The sequence below is a fragment of the Arachis ipaensis genome, chromosome B09 (genome assembly GCF_000816755.2).
Source record: "Arachis ipaensis cultivar K30076 chromosome B09, Araip1.1, whole genome shotgun sequence".
NCBI lineage: Eukaryota > Viridiplantae > Streptophyta > Magnoliopsida > Fabales > Fabaceae > Arachis > Arachis ipaensis.
In genome coordinates, this window is record NC_029793.2 from 142,116,446 (window position 1) to 142,134,451 (window position 18,006).

General features: G+C 31.8%; 4 protein-coding genes across 8 annotated transcripts in view; all 4 read left to right on the forward strand.

Annotated features, from left to right (window-relative positions):
• LOC107617310 (RNA-binding protein 39) overlaps window positions 1–5,258 on the forward strand; it is a 7,194-nt gene extending 1,936 nt beyond the window's left edge. Inside the window, exons 1-14 of one of the 4 annotated variants that reach the window (XM_016319048.2) lie at window positions 1–14; window positions 103–187; window positions 1,051–1,132; window positions 1,230–1,286; window positions 1,834–1,889; window positions 2,468–2,702; window positions 3,000–3,083; window positions 3,328–3,402; window positions 3,698–3,781; window positions 4,047–4,111; window positions 4,188–4,398; window positions 4,490–4,578; window positions 4,668–4,782; window positions 4,898–5,258. In XM_016319048.2, the coding sequence (XP_016174534.1) occupies window positions 177–187; window positions 1,051–1,132; window positions 1,230–1,286; window positions 1,834–1,889; window positions 2,468–2,702; window positions 3,000–3,083; window positions 3,328–3,402; window positions 3,698–3,781; window positions 4,047–4,111; window positions 4,188–4,398; window positions 4,490–4,578; window positions 4,668–4,782; window positions 4,898–4,939 (1,206 nt within the window). In that variant the 5' untranslated portion in view covers window positions 1–14; window positions 103–176 and the 3' untranslated portion in view covers window positions 4,940–5,258. Of the gene's footprint in view, window positions 15–102; window positions 188–615; window positions 695–1,050; window positions 1,133–1,229; window positions 1,287–1,833; window positions 1,890–2,467; window positions 2,703–2,999; window positions 3,084–3,327; window positions 3,403–3,697; window positions 3,782–4,046; window positions 4,112–4,187; window positions 4,399–4,489; window positions 4,579–4,667; window positions 4,783–4,897 lie in introns of all 4 variants that reach the window. The other 3 variants (XM_016319046.2, XM_021110972.1, XM_016319045.2) reach the window with 3 other exon arrangements.
• On the forward strand, window positions 5,444–8,033 carry LOC110262370 (FAD-dependent urate hydroxylase-like). 2 transcript variants are annotated; one of them, XM_021110973.1, is made up of 6 exons: window positions 5,444–5,971; window positions 6,062–6,208; window positions 6,333–6,401; window positions 6,508–6,664; window positions 6,789–7,017; window positions 7,254–8,033. In XM_021110973.1, the coding sequence occupies exons 1-6, from the start codon at window positions 5,883–5,885 to the stop codon at window positions 7,805–7,807; spliced, it is 1,245 nt and encodes a 414-aa protein (XP_020966632.1). In that variant the 5' UTR covers window positions 5,444–5,882; the 3' UTR covers window positions 7,808–8,033. The 2 variants fall into 2 exon arrangements, with proteins under 2 accessions (XP_020966632.1, XP_020966633.1); XM_021110974.1 differs by having other exon boundaries at window positions 6,831–7,017.
• On the forward strand, window positions 10,146–13,589 carry LOC107617314 (FAD-dependent urate hydroxylase). Its single transcript, XM_016319053.2, has 6 exons — window positions 10,146–10,302; window positions 11,189–11,335; window positions 11,586–11,642; window positions 12,063–12,219; window positions 12,348–12,576; window positions 12,828–13,589. The coding sequence occupies exons 1-6, from the start codon at window positions 10,214–10,216 to the stop codon at window positions 13,379–13,381; spliced, it is 1,233 nt and encodes a 410-aa protein (XP_016174539.1). The 5' UTR covers window positions 10,146–10,213; the 3' UTR covers window positions 13,382–13,589.
• LOC107617312 (FAD-dependent urate hydroxylase) overlaps window positions 15,825–18,006 on the forward strand; it is a 2,862-nt gene continuing 680 nt past the window's right edge. Inside the window, exons 1-5 of the mRNA XM_016319051.2 lie at window positions 15,825–16,009; window positions 16,101–16,247; window positions 16,997–17,059; window positions 17,176–17,341; window positions 17,440–17,672. Coding sequence (XP_016174537.1) covers window positions 15,912–16,009; window positions 16,101–16,247; window positions 16,997–17,059; window positions 17,176–17,341; window positions 17,440–17,672 — 707 coding nt within the window. The 5' untranslated portion in view covers window positions 15,825–15,911. The remainder of the gene's footprint in view (window positions 16,010–16,100; window positions 16,248–16,996; window positions 17,060–17,175; window positions 17,342–17,439; window positions 17,673–18,006) is intronic.

Genomic DNA, 18,006 nt, shown 5'->3' on the forward strand with positions numbered 1-18,006 from the left:
GCAAGCTTTTGGGGGTTTGAATGTTTGTTATAGCTGCAGTGATGCATGTTATTTATCTTCCCTTTTGAGCTTAGTTGCTTAATTGCATTTATTATGTTGCAGAAATGCTGGTGAGGGAGTAATGGGCTATGCTTAAGAGAAGCTATCTCATCTTCTGATGCCTTTGGGCAAAAACAATGTTCTGCATGTTAGTCACAGTTTTTGTAATGGGTGTAGTTGTTATTAATTCAAGAAATATCATACTTCTAGGCTATTCTATAATTAATGTCCAGGTCTTGTATATCAATTGGTTCATGGGTTCTGAGTGAATGACTTTTGCGACTCTCAGATGATAACATCTTTGACACCTAAGTTTTGTTTAACGTGATAAATATGAAACCAAATTCAGTACACTTTGATTCTTGTCATTTCTATACAGCATGGATATGATGGATTTTTTGTGCTATGTTCCATCGTGTTATTGGTGATTAGTACCTTTAATTTAGTCTCGTCACTAGGGACATCTTTTATAAAACTATAAACTATATATGAAAGTAATTTCATTCTTTATGCTTGTGTGGTTTCTCTTACCAAGTATATATAAGCTTTTAACAGGTTTCAACTTAATGCAATTAGGTCCCTCAAACCTTCGTACTGCTATCAATCCAAATTGGCGATGCTGTTTCAATATAAGATTTTGTTTTATTTGTAGAAGGTACAAATCTTGTGTCAGTAGCATTAATTACCATTTCCATTAATCTCTAGGTCTGGTTCTTTTTGAGTTAAACAAGCAAAGTGATGAATTCAAACTTGTTACCTAAGGATTTCATGTTAACTTAATCTAGTTCCCTGCAGGCCTTTGTAACGTGGAATTGGACTTTATACATTTAAGGCCAATTATCTGCTCCTTTTCAAATTTAAGGATTATGAAATTTTTGTGTCGGGAAAATATGGTTGATGCAATAGTTTGTTATCCATATGTTATTGTTTTTTTCATATCTGAATTGCTATGAAGAGATGCACATATTCGAATAACATGGGCCATAATTTTGCACTTTTCTTGTGCTGCAGAAGACATAAAGAGAAAAAGGAAGAGGCAGCAGAACCTGAGGTTGATCCTGAAAGAGATCAAAGAACTGTGTTTGCTTATCAGGTAATCCAGATATATCTGGAATGCAACCAGATGTTCTATTTGCTGACATCATTTATCGCAAGCACTAATATGTCAAAGCATTTCCCCATTTCCCCAGATTTCTCTGAAAGCAGATGAAAGAGATGTGTATGAGTTCTTCTCAAGGGCGGGCAAGGTCATGATACTCCATATACTTTCTTATGTAACGTTAGAGTTGCTTTCTTCTGTTAGTTTGAATGGAACCATGTAGTATAATATATAAATGTGAAGAAATACCTTCTAAATGGATTAGATTCTGTTTCCTTCTGACCTTTGAATCTAGTATATCTCTGTTTCCCTTAAAAAACAACGTTACCTGATGAAATATAGATTGTAAACGTATAGATTGTTTGCTGTCAGTGTGACTACATCCATTCTTATTAATAACTTAACATAATTTAAAGATCATTATGAAGAGATGAATAGATTTACACTGTAGTAAATTGTGAGCTGCCAAGTAATTTAAGAACTTTTACTAAAAGTGTAACGTTCATGATTGATGTTGCACCTTCTTGCCTAACGCCAATAGTATATAGAAGTCTGCAGTGATGCTTGGACAAAATTCTAACTTATAATATCTCAATTGCTATGCATTTCTACTTTCTTATTTTGGTCTTTTTGGTTTCAAGGTCCCATTTATTTTAATCTAGGTCTTCCTGACATCTCTCTTTTATCAAATTCAGGTGCGAGATGTTCGGTTAATTATGGACCGCAATTCAAGACGCTCTAAGGGTGTTGGGTATGCATTACATCCCTGTGCACAGAACTAAATCATTGTTTCTCTTCTCAGTTATGCCATGTAGTTGCCATTAATGACTATCATACTTTTCCCATTTAAGAATCTTGAATGCTAACTTCTGTTTATAGTTATGGAAACTGGGGAGTAGCATGAAACAGGTGCTGTTGGCTGTTAAATAAATGAATGAAGGATGGCATTATATCTTGAGAATTTGTATATCATGTTTGATTCAAGTGAATTTGTACAACTTAAAAATTGTGTGCTAGTTTTATGAACACCGAACACCACCATAGGGGTTGACAAATATACATACTGATATATTTATGATGCGAGGGAACTGTGGAATTAACAAGCATAGTTTTTGCCAAGTTTTCATTGTAATAATGGTCTATTATCTTTTCCCCCTTTCTATATGTATCGAAATCTGTTTCTCTATGTACAGTGATTTTACAAAACTTTCACCATCTCAATTAATGGGCCATCAGTGCATTTGTAATTAAAACTTACATTTTATAACCCTGCTCTTTCAATGGCTTTGTAGGTTTATATAATTATTACTTTTTTGTTTATGTTTACAGGTATATTGAGTTCTATGATGTCATGTCTGTCCCCATGGCAATAGCACTTTCTGGCCAATTTCTTCTTGGTCAACCAGTGATGGTGAAGCCATCAGAAGCAGAAAAAAATTTGGTTCAGTCCACAACATCTGTTGCTACTGGACCTGCTGGAGCTATAGGCCCATATTCAGGGGGAGCAAGAAGGCTATATGTAGGCAATCTGCATTTCAATATGACCGAAACTGATCTTCGGACGGTGAGCACTTATTTTTCTTTTGGCCTATGTACAATTCGTCACTTCTAAATGAGTCTCTAGATTTAATAGACCGCAAGGGGTCGTCATGATATGATGCAATTCTGATTGTAGAATGAGCTAGACTCATGTACTTAGAATGTATCTAGTGTTTTTGTTTCTCTTCCCTTTCTTTGTCAATTAGTTGAACTTAGGATCTTGTTTTTCCTTCACAGTTTATTGATTTATTATTTTTGAGTCCAATCTTTCCCTTCTAATTGCCTATGTTATTCTCTTGTCTTCCTTGGTCTCATTTTTTAGGTGTTTGAAGCATTTGGTCAGGTTGAGCTTGTCCAGCTGCCCCTTGATGAAAGTGGGAACTGCAAAGGTTTTGGCTTTGTGCAGGTGATTAATCATGACTTTTTTGTCTGGTTAAATGCATTCAATTTTGGTTGCCTCTTCCTTTATGTTTTTATAACTTCCTTTTCTAAAATTATATGTTATAGTAATATTTGAAGAGGTTGCCCATATTCTATGCGGAAGCTTTGATTGTATTGAACTGCAGTCTGCAGGACTTGAGAGACTAGTCTTCTATAAAATTGCAATTTTTTCTAGCAGTGTCAGTTGATTGAACCATTGTTTATTGTAGTTTGCACGCCTTGAAGATGCGAGAAATGCACAGAGCTTGAATGGTCAATTGGAAATTGGTGGCAGGACAATCAAGGTACGTACTATTGTTTTGTCCTTAGATCTGAGTTTAGTGGTCCTTGTTTGACTCAAGTTAGGTTTTATATTTGGAGAATGTGCATTACTAAAATATCAAAATGAGCACTCAGCTTGTGGAATATTACTTAATTTTCAGGAAAATAGACAACTAAATATGATCTTCAGTGTCCATAAATTAATAAAAGTTGGATGCTAATGACTGCTACAAAATGGATATTCTGTTTATGATCTTTGTGTGTAGAGGATCTAAATAGAATGACCTGATTGCATTTATTTATTTATTTATGGATTAGGTGTCCGCTATTACTGATCAATCTGGAATGCAAGAAGTTGGAGGAAATACTGGTGATCTTGATGATGATGAAGGTGGTGGCTTGGTAAGTGATATATTTTGTCTGAAGATTTGCGTATAATATCTTTAAATGTTACTATGTTTCTCAGCTTTCCCATAAAGGCTGCTTCTCCATGATTGCATCGGAGCCACCACATTTAGTATAAATATAATCATATTTCGCTAGTATTTTATTGTGGATTTGTGGTTATTATTTAATTGAATGCAGTTAACAATAACCCCCACTCTTCTGTCCCAAGTGCAAGTGGCACTTGTACTGGTTCTTAGCTGACCTTTCTTATATTTTTCAGTCCCTGAATGCCAGTTCTCGAGCATTACTCATGCAGAAGTTGAACCGCAGTGGCACTGCACCTAGGTTTGTTGTACATTCCAATTTGGCTCGTCATATTTTGATATCACTTTAGTCTCACTTCTTTTGCTTTTGTTTGTAGCATGACTGGTTCAGCTGGTAATGCTGCTGTCAACGTCACTGGCCTTAATATGCCTGCAATGGTCGGTTCTCCCCTTTCTTCTATTCCTACGGTACCTGGATTGCCAGGTGGAGGCCTTCAAGTTCCCACACCTACCATTTCCTCTATTGATACAATTGGTGTTCCAAGTGAATGCTTACTGTTAAAGAATATGTTTGATCCCAAAGACGAGGTGGTTAAATGACCTATATTATGAAGATTTTCACCTTGCATTCTTTTTCAAAATAGTGGCCTGATGATATTATTGACCTTATGTACTGCAGAAGGAATCGGATTTTGATTTGGATATTAAAGAAGATGTTGAGGCAGAATGCTCTAAGTTTGGGAAGTTAAAGCACATCTTTGTCGATAAGTGAGTATAGTAAGCTTTATGTTCCTCTATGCCTTCCATAAGACGATAAGCTGCAGCTTTTTTATCTTTTCATTTTTTATGATAAGCAGAAATAGTGCTGGTTCCGTCTACTTACGGTTTGAAAATACTCAATCCGCAACAAGTGCACAGCGTGCCCTACATGGAAGATGGTTTGCTGGGAAGATGATCACTGCAAGCTTTATGGTGCATATGACTGATTATTTTTGTTTTCCTTGTTTGGATTTTTCCAGATTTTCACAGCTTATCAGCTTTCTAACCCCTAACCAGAAATCTATTAAATCATGTGAATTGTTGGCAGGTTCCCCAGACATATGAGGATAAATTCCCAGATAGCAGATGAATTCTCATTGGTCCATCGTTTTGTAGTTATTGCATGATGAATCATGTAACTAAGTTATGTACTTCCAACATGGCAAGTTGGAAAGCTGCTGTTTGCAAAAGCTATATATATAATGGGGTTGCTTTGATTTTAAGATCCTATTGCTGTTTTTGATAGCGGCAATGGTTTTGCAATGTTTGCTAGACACATTACTGCTGTAATTCAACTTTGGTTGATGGTGATAAATTGATAATCTCCCAGACCAAGTTTTGGGAGACAGTAATGTTCTAATTTGTTTATATTTCTTATTTAAAGTTTGCGTCCGCAATAACATTCTGTAGAGAGTGACTGTTTTAGGTTAGGTATGTCCTTAAATTATCTTTTTAACTAATACAAGTAAAAAAACAATTTTTTTTTTTATTATTATCTTTGTTTAGTAGTGGAGAGTAGTTAAAAAGTTGTATTAAGATTTAAGAGATGCCAAATCTGGGGTGTCAGCAATGACTCATTTTTTGGGCACGCCAATCGAAATATATTGCATGTGATAAAACAGTTTGCAAGTATCAAGGATGAAGAATGATTAGAGAACTGCAACGTTTCTCTTCCTTGGTTCATCCCGAGTACTATGATGCTTCTCTCTATTTATGAACCTATTTATGGGAAATTTGTTCGTTCTACTGATAGTACCGTATAATAAAATAGATGTTTTTTTTCTATAAAATTTTTTAATGGGTAACTTTAAGCTAAACCCATAAATAAATATTACGGACGAACTTAGTAGGCATTCAAATAAGAAGGGGTGCTTATGAATGGCCAATCATAAGCAACAAATGAATTATGGGACCTTGGTCCTTCAATAATATATCAGTCATCATATATTTCAAACTTCAATATGTAAGGTCCTTGCATGTGGTGTGCTCAATCCTAACATTCAGATTAGTATTCCCCACAGAAAAGCAAAATCATGGAAACAACAAAAGTGTTAGTTGAAGAAGATATTGTGATTGTTGGTGCTGGAATTGCTGGCCTCACTACTGCATTGGGACTTCACAAGTATCTTCCATGAAAATTATTATCGTACTATATATAATCCATATGTTGATTATGTGATTTAGAGATCATAATATAAATTGTTTGGTGCAGGTTGGGTATCCCAAGTTTGGTGTTAGAAAGTTCAGATAAATTGAGAGCCACTGGTTTTGCTCTATCAATATGGAAGAATGGATGGAAGGCCTTGGATGCTGTTGATGCTGCAAACACCCTCCGCTCCAAACATCCTCAACTTCAAGGGTAACTACCAACTAGCTATTTATCATATCATACTTATTCACATTGTCAATCTTGACTTATCACTTATGGTGATTTTTCGGGTTTCAGTTGGTTAAATTGAATTAGAACTCGAATTTGTTTGCAGGAGTGGGACTACTTCATTGATCACAGGACAGCAGACATCAACTATTTCTTTCAAGGAGCTAGGAAAGAAGTGAGTGCACTCTATATGCATGAATTTCACTCTATTTATGCTTTTTTTTGTGTGATTATTATTCAGTTCTCTAATTTGATTTGAAAATTTTGCTATATGGGTGTAGTGAAATTCGTTGTGTTAGAAGGCACATAATGTTGGAAGCACTTGCTAGTGAGCTTTCTAGTGACACAATCAGGTATTTGTCAAAGGTTGTTGCTATTGAGGAATCTGGATTCTTTAAGTTGCTCCATCTTTCTGATGGAACAACCATCAAAACTAAGGTAATTAGCATAATGTGTTACATTACATGACATACATAACAAACAAGTTTTATCCAATGAATGCAAGTTATTAGTAAATTTTAACTTATACATACATGGATGTTTCATGTTTGCTACTGAAAAGGTTTTGATTGGTTGTGATGGAGTGAACTCTGTGGTTGCAAAGTGGTTAGGCTTCAAGGAGGCCGCTTTCACTAGAAGATGTGAAATCAGAGGATGTGCAGAGTACAAGAACAATCATGGATTCGAGCCTAAGTTCATGCAGTTCTTCGGTGATGGTTTTCGAGCTGGTGTTATTCCTACCGATGAAAAGGGTATTTATTGGTTTTTCACTTGGAATCCAACCAGTGAAGGTAATTTCTTTGTTTCAGCCCATAATTGTTCAAGTTTCCTTACTTAAAACTATGAAAACAAGCTATATTCTATTATAAAAAAGCACTTTTCTTGATAATAGATTCTTACAAATGGCTAAGCACAGTAACACTTCTCCCTTTGAGGGGTTTACTGTGGAAATTGTTACCTGTTTTAACATTCATTTACAACAGTTATTAGCTTATGAGATTTAACATTATGCTTACCATTCTTGCAGATAAAGATCTAGAACATAACCCAGCTAAATTGAAGCATTTTGCATTGGACAAACTTGAGAAAATGCCAAGTGATGTAAGATCAGTCATAGAAAACACCGAGCTGGATAACTTCTGTTTGTCGCGACTGAGATATAGACATCCATGGGAGCTCTTGTTCGGAAACATCAGCAAAGGGAATGTGTGTGTTGCCGGAGATGCATTCCATCCCATGATGCCAGACATTGGCCAAGGTGGTTGTTCTGCTTTGGAAGATGGTGTTGTTCTAGCAAGGCGCCTAGGTGAGGTACTTTCCAAGAAACAAGGAACCCATTTGAAAGATGATAATGAAGAGAAAAAACAATACAAGAGGATTGAGGAAGCTATGAAGAAATATGCAAATGAGAGAAGATGGAGAGGCATTGATCTCATTAGCACATCTTATATGGTTGGTTTTATTCAGCAGGGTGGTTCTAAATTGGTTGGCTTTATGAGGGACAAATTATTGGCTACATTCCTTGGTGGCTTGTTACTCAAGAAATCTGATTTTGATTGTGGGAAATTACACAACTACTAATGAACCAAGAAAAATCCTTCTATAAATCGTGATCACTTTATCCACTGAAGGTACTGACAGGTTCCATGCTGAGTTCTAAAAACGTATGTTAAAAAAAAAGTTATTTTATCCCAACTTATGAAACCGTTCTCTTTTTTGTAAAATGATATGTACATTATAGTTGTTATGTTATCTTTACTATGACCCACATAAATTTATAAATTGAGTATTTGAGTTGTTGTTTGCTTGTTTTACTCTTCAATAATTGAGTTAAAAAAAAAATTGTTAATGCTGGAAAAAAGAAACTATGGAAACGGAAATACAACACCACTTCCTACCGATAATCAGCCATAAATGGCCAATGCTTCAATCTTGATTCTTAGTATCTCGTTACTCTCTATCTTACCGCATTTCACGAGAAAATTACACTGCAAAGTTCCTTCCCTTTGGCCCTTAAATTGTATGTATAAACTTTGAAATCTCCAAGGCCACTTTATATATAAGACAATTTTTATTCTAAACTTATAATTTTTCTTATTATATTTATACACTGACAATCAATTATTTATTCGCATATAATATATGTTGGTATGCAAAATTCGCATTAAAAATGTACAAAATAACATATATTTATAAACAAATATATGATAAATAATTTGAGTTGGTCTAGTGATTAGATCATTAGTCCCCTTAAGCAAATGTCGAGGATTCGAATTTTGCTTTGTACATGCAATAACTCATTGACCAGTCGGTAAATCCTTAAATGGAGTTTTGATTCGCAACGGATTAGATTTTGACCTATTAGATAAGAGAATTCCATAGAAAACAAAAAAAAAAAGACATATATAATGATAATTTTTTGTATATACATAATATTTGAGTAAAATACTATTTTGGTCCTTAATGTTTGGGCCAAATACTAATTTGGCTCGTATCGTTTCCAACGTTATATTTTAGTCTAAAAAAGTTTCAAACGATCCAAATTCAATTTTGTCCCGGGTTAAATTTAACACGAACAATTAACGGAGTGAGTGACGTAGATGTTAACAATGTTTTTAACTTTTTATTAATTAAGTCATATTTTCTTATTTCTATGTGTTAAATAAACATAACCAAAATACTTTGGTCCTTCTTCTTGTACAAAATTCAAATTCTAGTCATCAATCATTAATGCTTTAGAATTAAAGAAAAAGGATTTACATTGATGATCGTTAGTGTTTTAATTTTACTTAGGTACTGATAATCTGATATTAAATGTTATTGACTCTTTAATATGCTAATTATTTATATCAAATTTAACAGTATAACATTGAACCTATTTAAAATTTTTAAGATTGAAACAAAATGTTTAAAACGTTAGAAACCAAATTAATACTTAATCCAAATATTAGAGATTAAAATAGTACTTTACACCATAATATTTTTTAAAAACTTTGGTAATGTGAGATGGGTAAAGATAATAAGTTATTTAGTTTCTTAACTAACAGTTTTGATTAGAGTTGAAGGAAAACAAATTTTGTTTAGAAGACCTATTCTCTTTTATAATACCTAAAGTTAAATTAGAATAGTCGAATATCTATCAATAATATCCTAGATGATTAAGACAAAACTTTAGTACCTTAATTAGAAAATCTAATAACCAAAAATAGGGAGTATTTTCTAGGTTTTACCATCTACCTCACCAGTAGAGACGCAATATGATTTGTTTACGGTATCTTCTTTGACCTAATGGATTTTTTTTTCCCTTTCGTTTTTCATCTGGCCAGGCTAATCTGTGATGAATATTATGTTGAGGATGCTTAGTTTAATTGTAGATATAGTGCTAGTTTAGATTGGTTTTTTTTAAGTGAAAAACTACTTGTTAAAAATTCTTAGATTCTTTAATTTTAAGATCATCTATGTTAAATTATTAAAAAAGTTAAGAGAGTTGAAAGTACAGAGAGAAAATCGAAAACATACCTAAATTCATAAACATAATTAAACGAGTTTGATTTTTTTTTTTTATCTTTTATTACCCATAAATAAATTAAAAAATAATAATTTCTTAAGTAACTTATCTTTTATTTACATGAAACATGACTGTTCAATTTGGGTTGTCAGCAATGACGATTTTTTCCGCCACAAACAATTTGCATGTGCACAGATGGTTTGCCTCAAGAGTGATAACTTATTAGTGATAACAATTAATAGTAAAAAATAATACGGATAAACTTAGAAGGCATTAAAATAAGAAAGGGTGGTTAGTGCTTACGTATGACCAGTCATCAGCAACAAATGAATTATGGGACATTGGTCCTTCAATAATCAATGTCATAATCATAGTCGTCATCATGTATTTCCAACCACACTATTTAAGTTCCCTGCATGTGATGTGTTCAATCATAACATTCACTTTAAAGTTTAAATATTCTCCCCAAAAGCAAAAGCATGGAAACAACAAAAGTGTTAATTGAAGAAGATATTGTGATTGTTGGTGCTGGAATTGCTGGCCTAACTGCTGCCTTAGGACTTCACAGGTATCTTCCATGAAAATAATAGACTTCTGTATTATATTTAATCCATATGATGATTATAGCTTTAATTATTTGGTCGGTTTCTATAATTTTATCAAATTTGTAGTTAGTTTTTTATATTTTTTTTTCAATTGAGTTCCTACCTATTTTTAATTTTATAATTAAGTCTTTCTTAGAATCTTAGTCTAAAAATATTAGAGTTAATTGAATATTTTTTTACAAATTTAAAATATTCACAATTAACGTTTTTAACATGAAAATGACATAATTATAAAATTAAAAGTAATGTAAGACTCCAATTGAAAAGAAAAAAAATATAAATACCTAATTAAATATGAAAAAATTTTACTCCCCTCTCCTCAGAGATGCTAAAATGACACTTTTCTCTCCTCTATTTGTAAAATGTACATTCATCTCCCTTATAACTTTTAAAAAACCTCATCTTTAATCCATTTTAAATTTGTGTCAACTAATGTTACTTTATCCATTTTTCAAGAAAAAATAAATTATTTTTTACAAAAATACTCTTTAGCAAAAATTTTATTTTTTTGTCATTAAATTTTGCTTACTAAAATATTCTTTAATAAATTATTAAATTTTATTTTTTTGTCATTAAATTTTACTTACCAAAATAACTTTTAATAACTTATTTTTTATTAATTAAATTGTATTTTTACCAAAATATTTTAAAAGATTAATAATTATTTTTTTAAAAATATTTTTCAATAATTTTTTAATTATTAAATTGTAATTTTACCAAAATTTTCGTTAACAATTATAGTTATATTTTACTATTAATTTTTTATATCAATATATATTATTTTAACATTAAATAAAAAATCTTGGTAAAATTATTTTTTGACATCATAATATAAATTGTTTGATGCAGGTTGGGTATCCCAAGTTTGGTGCTAGAATCTTCAGATAAACTGAGAGCTACTGGTTTTGCTCTAACAGTATGGAAGAATGCATGGAAGGCCTTGGATGCTGTTGGTGTTGCAAACACCCTCCGCTCCAAACATCTTCAACTTGAAGGGTAACTACCAACTAACTATTTTCTCATATCATACTTATTCGCATTTTCAATATGTGATCTTTGAGTTAATACTCAAATTGATCCGTGAAGTTAAAATGGTCCCTTAAGCAGGGACTAATACGAATACTAAGTTAGGAAACCAAATTGAGTAAATCGATTAATGACCAGTTCAGAGACCAATCTGAATATTAACTCGTGATCTTTCAGGTTTGAATTAGTTAAACTGAATAAGAAGTTAATTTGTTTGCAGGAATGTGACTACTTCATTGATCACAAGGCAACAGACATCAACTGGTTCTTTCAAGAAGTGAGTACACTCTATATGCATGAATTTCATATTATTAGGTTTAATTACTCTGTTGGTCCCTATAGTTTCGTAAAATTTTCAATTAGGTCTCTAAATTTTTTTTCTTTTTAATTGGGTCCTTGCACTAATTTTTTTTTTCAATTAAGTCCCTCTCAATAGTAATTGGCTTAATTTTATAGAGATCCAACTAAAAAAAATAATTGGTATAGGGACCTAAATAAAAGAAAAAAAAAAGTGTAGAGACCTAATTAAAAAAAAATTTGGTACAAAGACTCAATTAAAAGGAAAAAAAGTATAGGGACCTAATTGAAAATTTTGCAAAACTATAGAGACCAACAGAGTAATTAAACCTTATTATCATTCAGTTTTCTAGCTTAACCTGAGAATTTTTCCATATGGAATGATTTTCAATGGATGCAGTGAAACTCGTTGTGTTAAAAGGCACTTAATGTTGGAAGCACTTGCCAGTGAGATTCCTAATGACAGAATCAGATACTTGTCAAAGGTTGTTGCTATTGAGGAATCTGGATTCTCTAAGATACTGCATCTTTCTGATGGAACAACCATCAAAACTAAGGTAACTAAAACAATGTGTTACATTTCATGACATATACATAACAAACAAGTTTTATGCAATGAATGCAAGTTATTAGTAAACCTTAACTGATCCATATAAATGGATGTTTGGTGTTTACAACTGAATAGGTTTTGATTGGTTGTGATGGAGTGAACTCTGTGGTTACAAAGTGGTTAGGCTTCAAGGAGGCCGCTTTCGCCGGAAGATCTGCAATCAGGGGATATACAGAGTACAAGAACAATCATGGGTTTGAGCCCAAGTTTATGCAGTTCTTCGGAGACGGTTTTCGAACTGGGGTTATTCCTACTGATGAAAAGGGTGTTTATTGGTTTTTTACTTGGAATCAAACCAATCAAGGTGATTCCTTTTTTTCAGCCCAGTAGAATTGTTTTAAGCTTCCTTATTTAAACTCATAAAACAAGCTAAATTATGTTAAAAAAAAGTGTTGTCTTGATCTTAGATTCTTGCAAACCACTATGCACACTAACACTTGTTTAAGGAATAGTCCTTAAATCTTTTTTCAAAGTATAAGTTGGTTTATTGTGGAAATTGTTGATTACAATGGTTATTAGCCTATGAGATTAATATTATAGTTACCATTCTTGCAGAGAAAGATCAAGAACATGACCCAACTAAATTGAAGCAATTTGTGTTGGACAAGCTTGAGAAAATGCCAAGTGATGTAAGATCAGTCATAGAAAACACTGAGCTACATAGCTTCTTTTCGTCGCGACTTAGATATAGACATCCATGGGAGCTCTTGTTTGGAAACATCAGCAAAGGAAACGTTTGTGTGGCCGGAGATGCATTCCATCCCATGACTCCTGATCTTGGGCAAGGCGGTTGTTCTGCATTGGAAGATGGTGTTGTTCTTGCAAGGTGCTTAGGTGACGTATTCTCCAAGAAACAAGGAACACAGCAATTGAAAGATGATGATGAAGATGAACAACAATACAAGAGGATTGAGGAAGCTTTGAAGAAATATGCAAATGAGAGAAGATGGAGAGGCATTGATCTCATTAGCACTGCTTATATGATTGGTGTTATTCAGCAGGGTGGTTCTAAATTCGTTGGTTTTTTGAGGGACAAATTCTTGGCTGCATTCCTTGCTGGTTTGTTACTCAAGAAATCTGATTTTGATTGTGGAAAATTAGACGACTAATAATGAACCCAGAGAAATCTTTGACTCGAACCCACAACTTCTAAATGAGTATAGAGAGATTATGTCATTTGAGCTCTAGTTCATTCGCGTCATTTTATCACAACTTATGAAACCATTATCTTTTTTTGTAAAATAATATGGATATCATAGTTGTTATGTTGTGTTTACCATGAACTAAATAAATTTGTAAATTGAGGGTTTGTTTTACTTCTAAATAGTTGTTAATATTAACCAAAGAGAAATAAATTTTGACCCAAATAAATCATATTCGTGAATAATACTATATATATTGTATATTTGAATAGTTTTTATACGGAAAAATAAATAGTACTGTATACTTACAATGGATAGTGCTATACAAAAACGATTACATGAATTGTAACTTACATTAATATTTTATATGAAAAAACTAAAATTCAGACAAAAATCATAGGCGAAAATTTCGAAAGAAATTCATTATATTCAAAATAAATAACACTATTTTTTCTACATTGTTAAACACAGAAAAATTACATATAGTGATTTTTGAATACCGATTTTTCTATACGAAAAAATTATAGAGCTATTATCCCCAAAAATATTTTCCGGGTAAAAAGTAAAAACTCATACTACATCATTTTTAGGTATTATTCGCACCTCTTTCGGTGAGAAAAAATACATTAACTTTTTCTTTCTCTCCCTTGGTATTTTGAAACAAAGCAATCCTGCACTATTTATAAGGATATAACACAGGAATAGACTCTCTCAAAAAAAAATTAACTAAAAAGGTAAAGTGTAATCTTTTATTTTTTAATATTTTTTTTATATTTTTTTGTCCCGCTTATAAAATATATGGTGAGAAATTACACTTTATTCTCTTAAGTCTCAAATAAAATAAAAAATTGGGAAAATTCATTCCACACCGATCCTCTAAAAGAGTTATTGCATATCTATCTATCTATTTATCTATTTATAATCTATAGAGATTAATACTAACTTTTTATACAATAAATTTTAATCATCTTATTTTTTCTAATAATGTCACATCAACACTTCTAAATATATGGCAAAATATGAAAATCAATCAATCGATCATCTTTAAGAAAAAAAATTAAAAACACACTTTTCTATTATTATTCAATTAAAACATAAATTACTAATTAAATATAATAAATATATAAAAAAAGTATTATAATAATCATAATTATAAAATTAATTTATATTTTTATATTATATTTTTGATATTTTTTATTTGAATTTATTTTTTCTAACTTTTTTTAATTATTTGTAAATAATGAAAAAAAAACAAAGATGTAGAGCAATATTTTTTCTTTAAAATATTCAACGTTCAAATATTGCACCTGTGTCCACAATAAAGCCATCATATTTTGTTTTGAACAATAATGTTTTAGGAGTCAGCAATGATGAGAAGAAGCTAGATGACTAGATTCAATGCATGTTGATCACAAAATCTGTCCATAATATGGCTGCACTTCAAATTTGTTTTTGCCATCTTTGGATCTCTCGCCACTCTTACTAGCTTATCCATGAATATTCAAGTGAAAGTAACAATGCAATAAATAATTAAATAGTGAATAATATATTAACATTGCCATGTAGTTTAGAATCATAAGATAAAGTATTCGATTTGTGTTTACGTTTTGGACGTAATTCTGTTTTAGTTTTTAAGGTTTAAAGTGTTTTATTTGAATTCAAAAAAATTTTATACATGACAGTAGTATAAGGACAAGGTCGATAATCTGAAAAACAAGTACAAGCTCTAGAGATACAAAATCAACCGTGAATGCATCAATACATTTATTTATTATTTTTTTTACAATTTAAATAAAATATTTTTTTATAGAACTAAGAAAAATGATAAATAAATGTATTGATGCATCTACGGTTGATTTTGTGTCTTTGAAGTGTGTACTTATTTTTCAGATTATCGACCTTGTTCTTATACTGCTGTCATATAGGACATTTCGTTAATTATTTAACTTTGACCTCATAGTGGGACTTCATTTAAGCTAAATGAAACTTTTGTTAGATTCAAATAGAATACTTTAAACCTTAAAAATCCAAATAGGATTATACCCGAACGTAAGGGATCAATTTAGTACTTTACCAGAATTATAATATTATATATATGAGTTATGCTACGTGTACACTAAAATTAGCTACCAAAATTAGCCATTAGTATAAAATACATGCTGAAATATAAATATACATATTGAAAACGTATATGATGACTCAAAAATTACATGCATAGTTTAAATAAATCACCTTGATTATTTTATAAATCACAAAAATTACATGTTGCTTCAATTTGTTTTTAGTGACAGATATACTCTCTCAGTCTTGAAGCAAATAAAAAAGAATCACGGCACCTTTAATCTTAAATAAGCACAACCGTGACCACTCACCATGTTTGACCAAAAGCACTTATAAAAACAAGTGTACCCACATATATAAATAAGGATATAATAATTAGAAGCACATATCCAATAATAAGAGATAACACACATCAAAGATTAAGGCCTATTAAGAAATGGCAACAACATCAACAACAACAACAACATTAGTTAAAGATATTGTGATTGTGGGTGGTGGTGTTGCTGGCCTTACAACTGCCTTAGGACTTCAAAGGTACAACAATACTATACTTTTATGCATCCAAATGTGTATTTAAATTACCATTTAATTCCAAGATTACTAATAATACACATGTAATTTGCAGGTTGGGTATCCCAAGTTTGGTGTTAGAATCTTCAGATAAATTGAGAACCGCTGGTTTTGCTCTATTAACATGGAAGAATGCATGGAAGGCTTTGGAAGCTGTTGGTGTTGCACACATCCTTCGCCCCAAACATGTTCACCTTCATGGGTAATAAACCCTATTATGAACTAAGAGTAAAAAAAATTATAGAATAAACACCCAAATTGATTTCACATTGGATAATTTGGTTTTCAAGAAATTTTTATTCTCCAGAGAGAATTATTCTCGTTGGACAGATTGGTCCGTCTGTCTTTCGGTGCTTCTAATCAAATTTTAATATGCATGTTGGATAAATAAATTTTTAATAAATTTTAGAGGAATAAGTATTGTTTTGGTCCCTAACGTTGATGGTCAGAAAGGACGATTTTAAAATGAAATGGAGCATTAAGGACGATTTTAAAATAAAATGCAACATTAAGGACGATTCTAAATCAAAAATTACACTAGGGACGATTTCGATTCTGACCCTCAACGTTAGGGAACAAAACAATACTTATCCCAATTTTAGGGTTTAGTTAAGTTTATCATTAGTAAAAAAAATTTAAAAATTTTTATTTAAAGAATGTAAAACAAATGCATTGAAAACTTAAAAAATTTTATATTTTCAATAAAAAAAATTTTAATTTATAAATTTAACATGTGTTCTTAAAGCACAAAATAAATAACCCTAAACTTTATCAAACAATTAGGTCTAAAGAATACACTCTAAGATGGAACCACTAATTTGTCCAATAAGAGTAACTTTTTAGAGAATAAAAGTTAGTTGGAAATCAAAGTATTTGATATGAAATTCTTTGAGATTAGTTTGGTGTTTACTTGAAATTTATAATACTAATGTGTTTATTGGATTACTGCAGGAATGTGACTACTTCATTGATCACAGGGCAACAAACATCAACTGTTTCGTTCAAGGGAAAGGAGTAAGTACACTCTATAATGATATATAGATTAATTTCACTATAATCAGTTTTGTTCATTGATTTTTCATCTCAAGGTTTTGCTTAAAATGGGATACATTTTGTTTTATTTTATGCAGTGGAGCCTCTGAAACGAGATGCATTAAAAGGGAATTATTGTTGGAAGCACTTGCCAATGAGCTTCCAAGTGGAACCATTAGGTACTTGTCAAAGGTTGTTGCTATTGAGGAATCTGGTTTCTCTAAGATACTCCATCTTGCTGATGGAACATCCATCAAAACCAAGGTAAGAAATTATTCATTTAACCAACTAATTTGTTATGAAAAATATACACAAGCTAGTAAAGCTCAACATATGATAGATGATTGTTTGTATCTTTAAAGGTATTGATTGGTTGTGATGGAGTGAACTCGGTGGTGGCGAGGTGGTTAGGCTTCAAGGCGGCGGCTTTCGTGGGGAGATCGGCGATCAGGGGATGTACAGAGTTGAAGAACAATCATGGGTTTGAGCACAAGTTCATGCAGTTCTTTGGAGATGATTTTAGAGCTGGTGCTATTCCTATTGATCACAAGACCCTTTATTGGTTCTTCACTTGGACACCATCTACCCAAGGTGATCATCTCTTTTGCATTAATCATTTCATTCAAAAACATAAGTTCATAAGTTTATATTCCTTATAGAATCCTGATTTTTATACAAAATTTAACTTTGATTCAATGGGACAATAAGTATTTGACTTATCACGCAAGCATTTAACCTATCAATGATTCTGAAAATCGGACTGATCAGGTTAATTTGATCCTTGATTGAACCGGTAAACTATTGAACCTCTAGATTTATCGAGTTCAATTTTCAGAACCTTGAACCTATCAGATACTATTTAATAAGCTGGTTGGAGAATGTTGAAAATACAATTGCCAAATGGTACTTAATGAATTACCATGTGCATG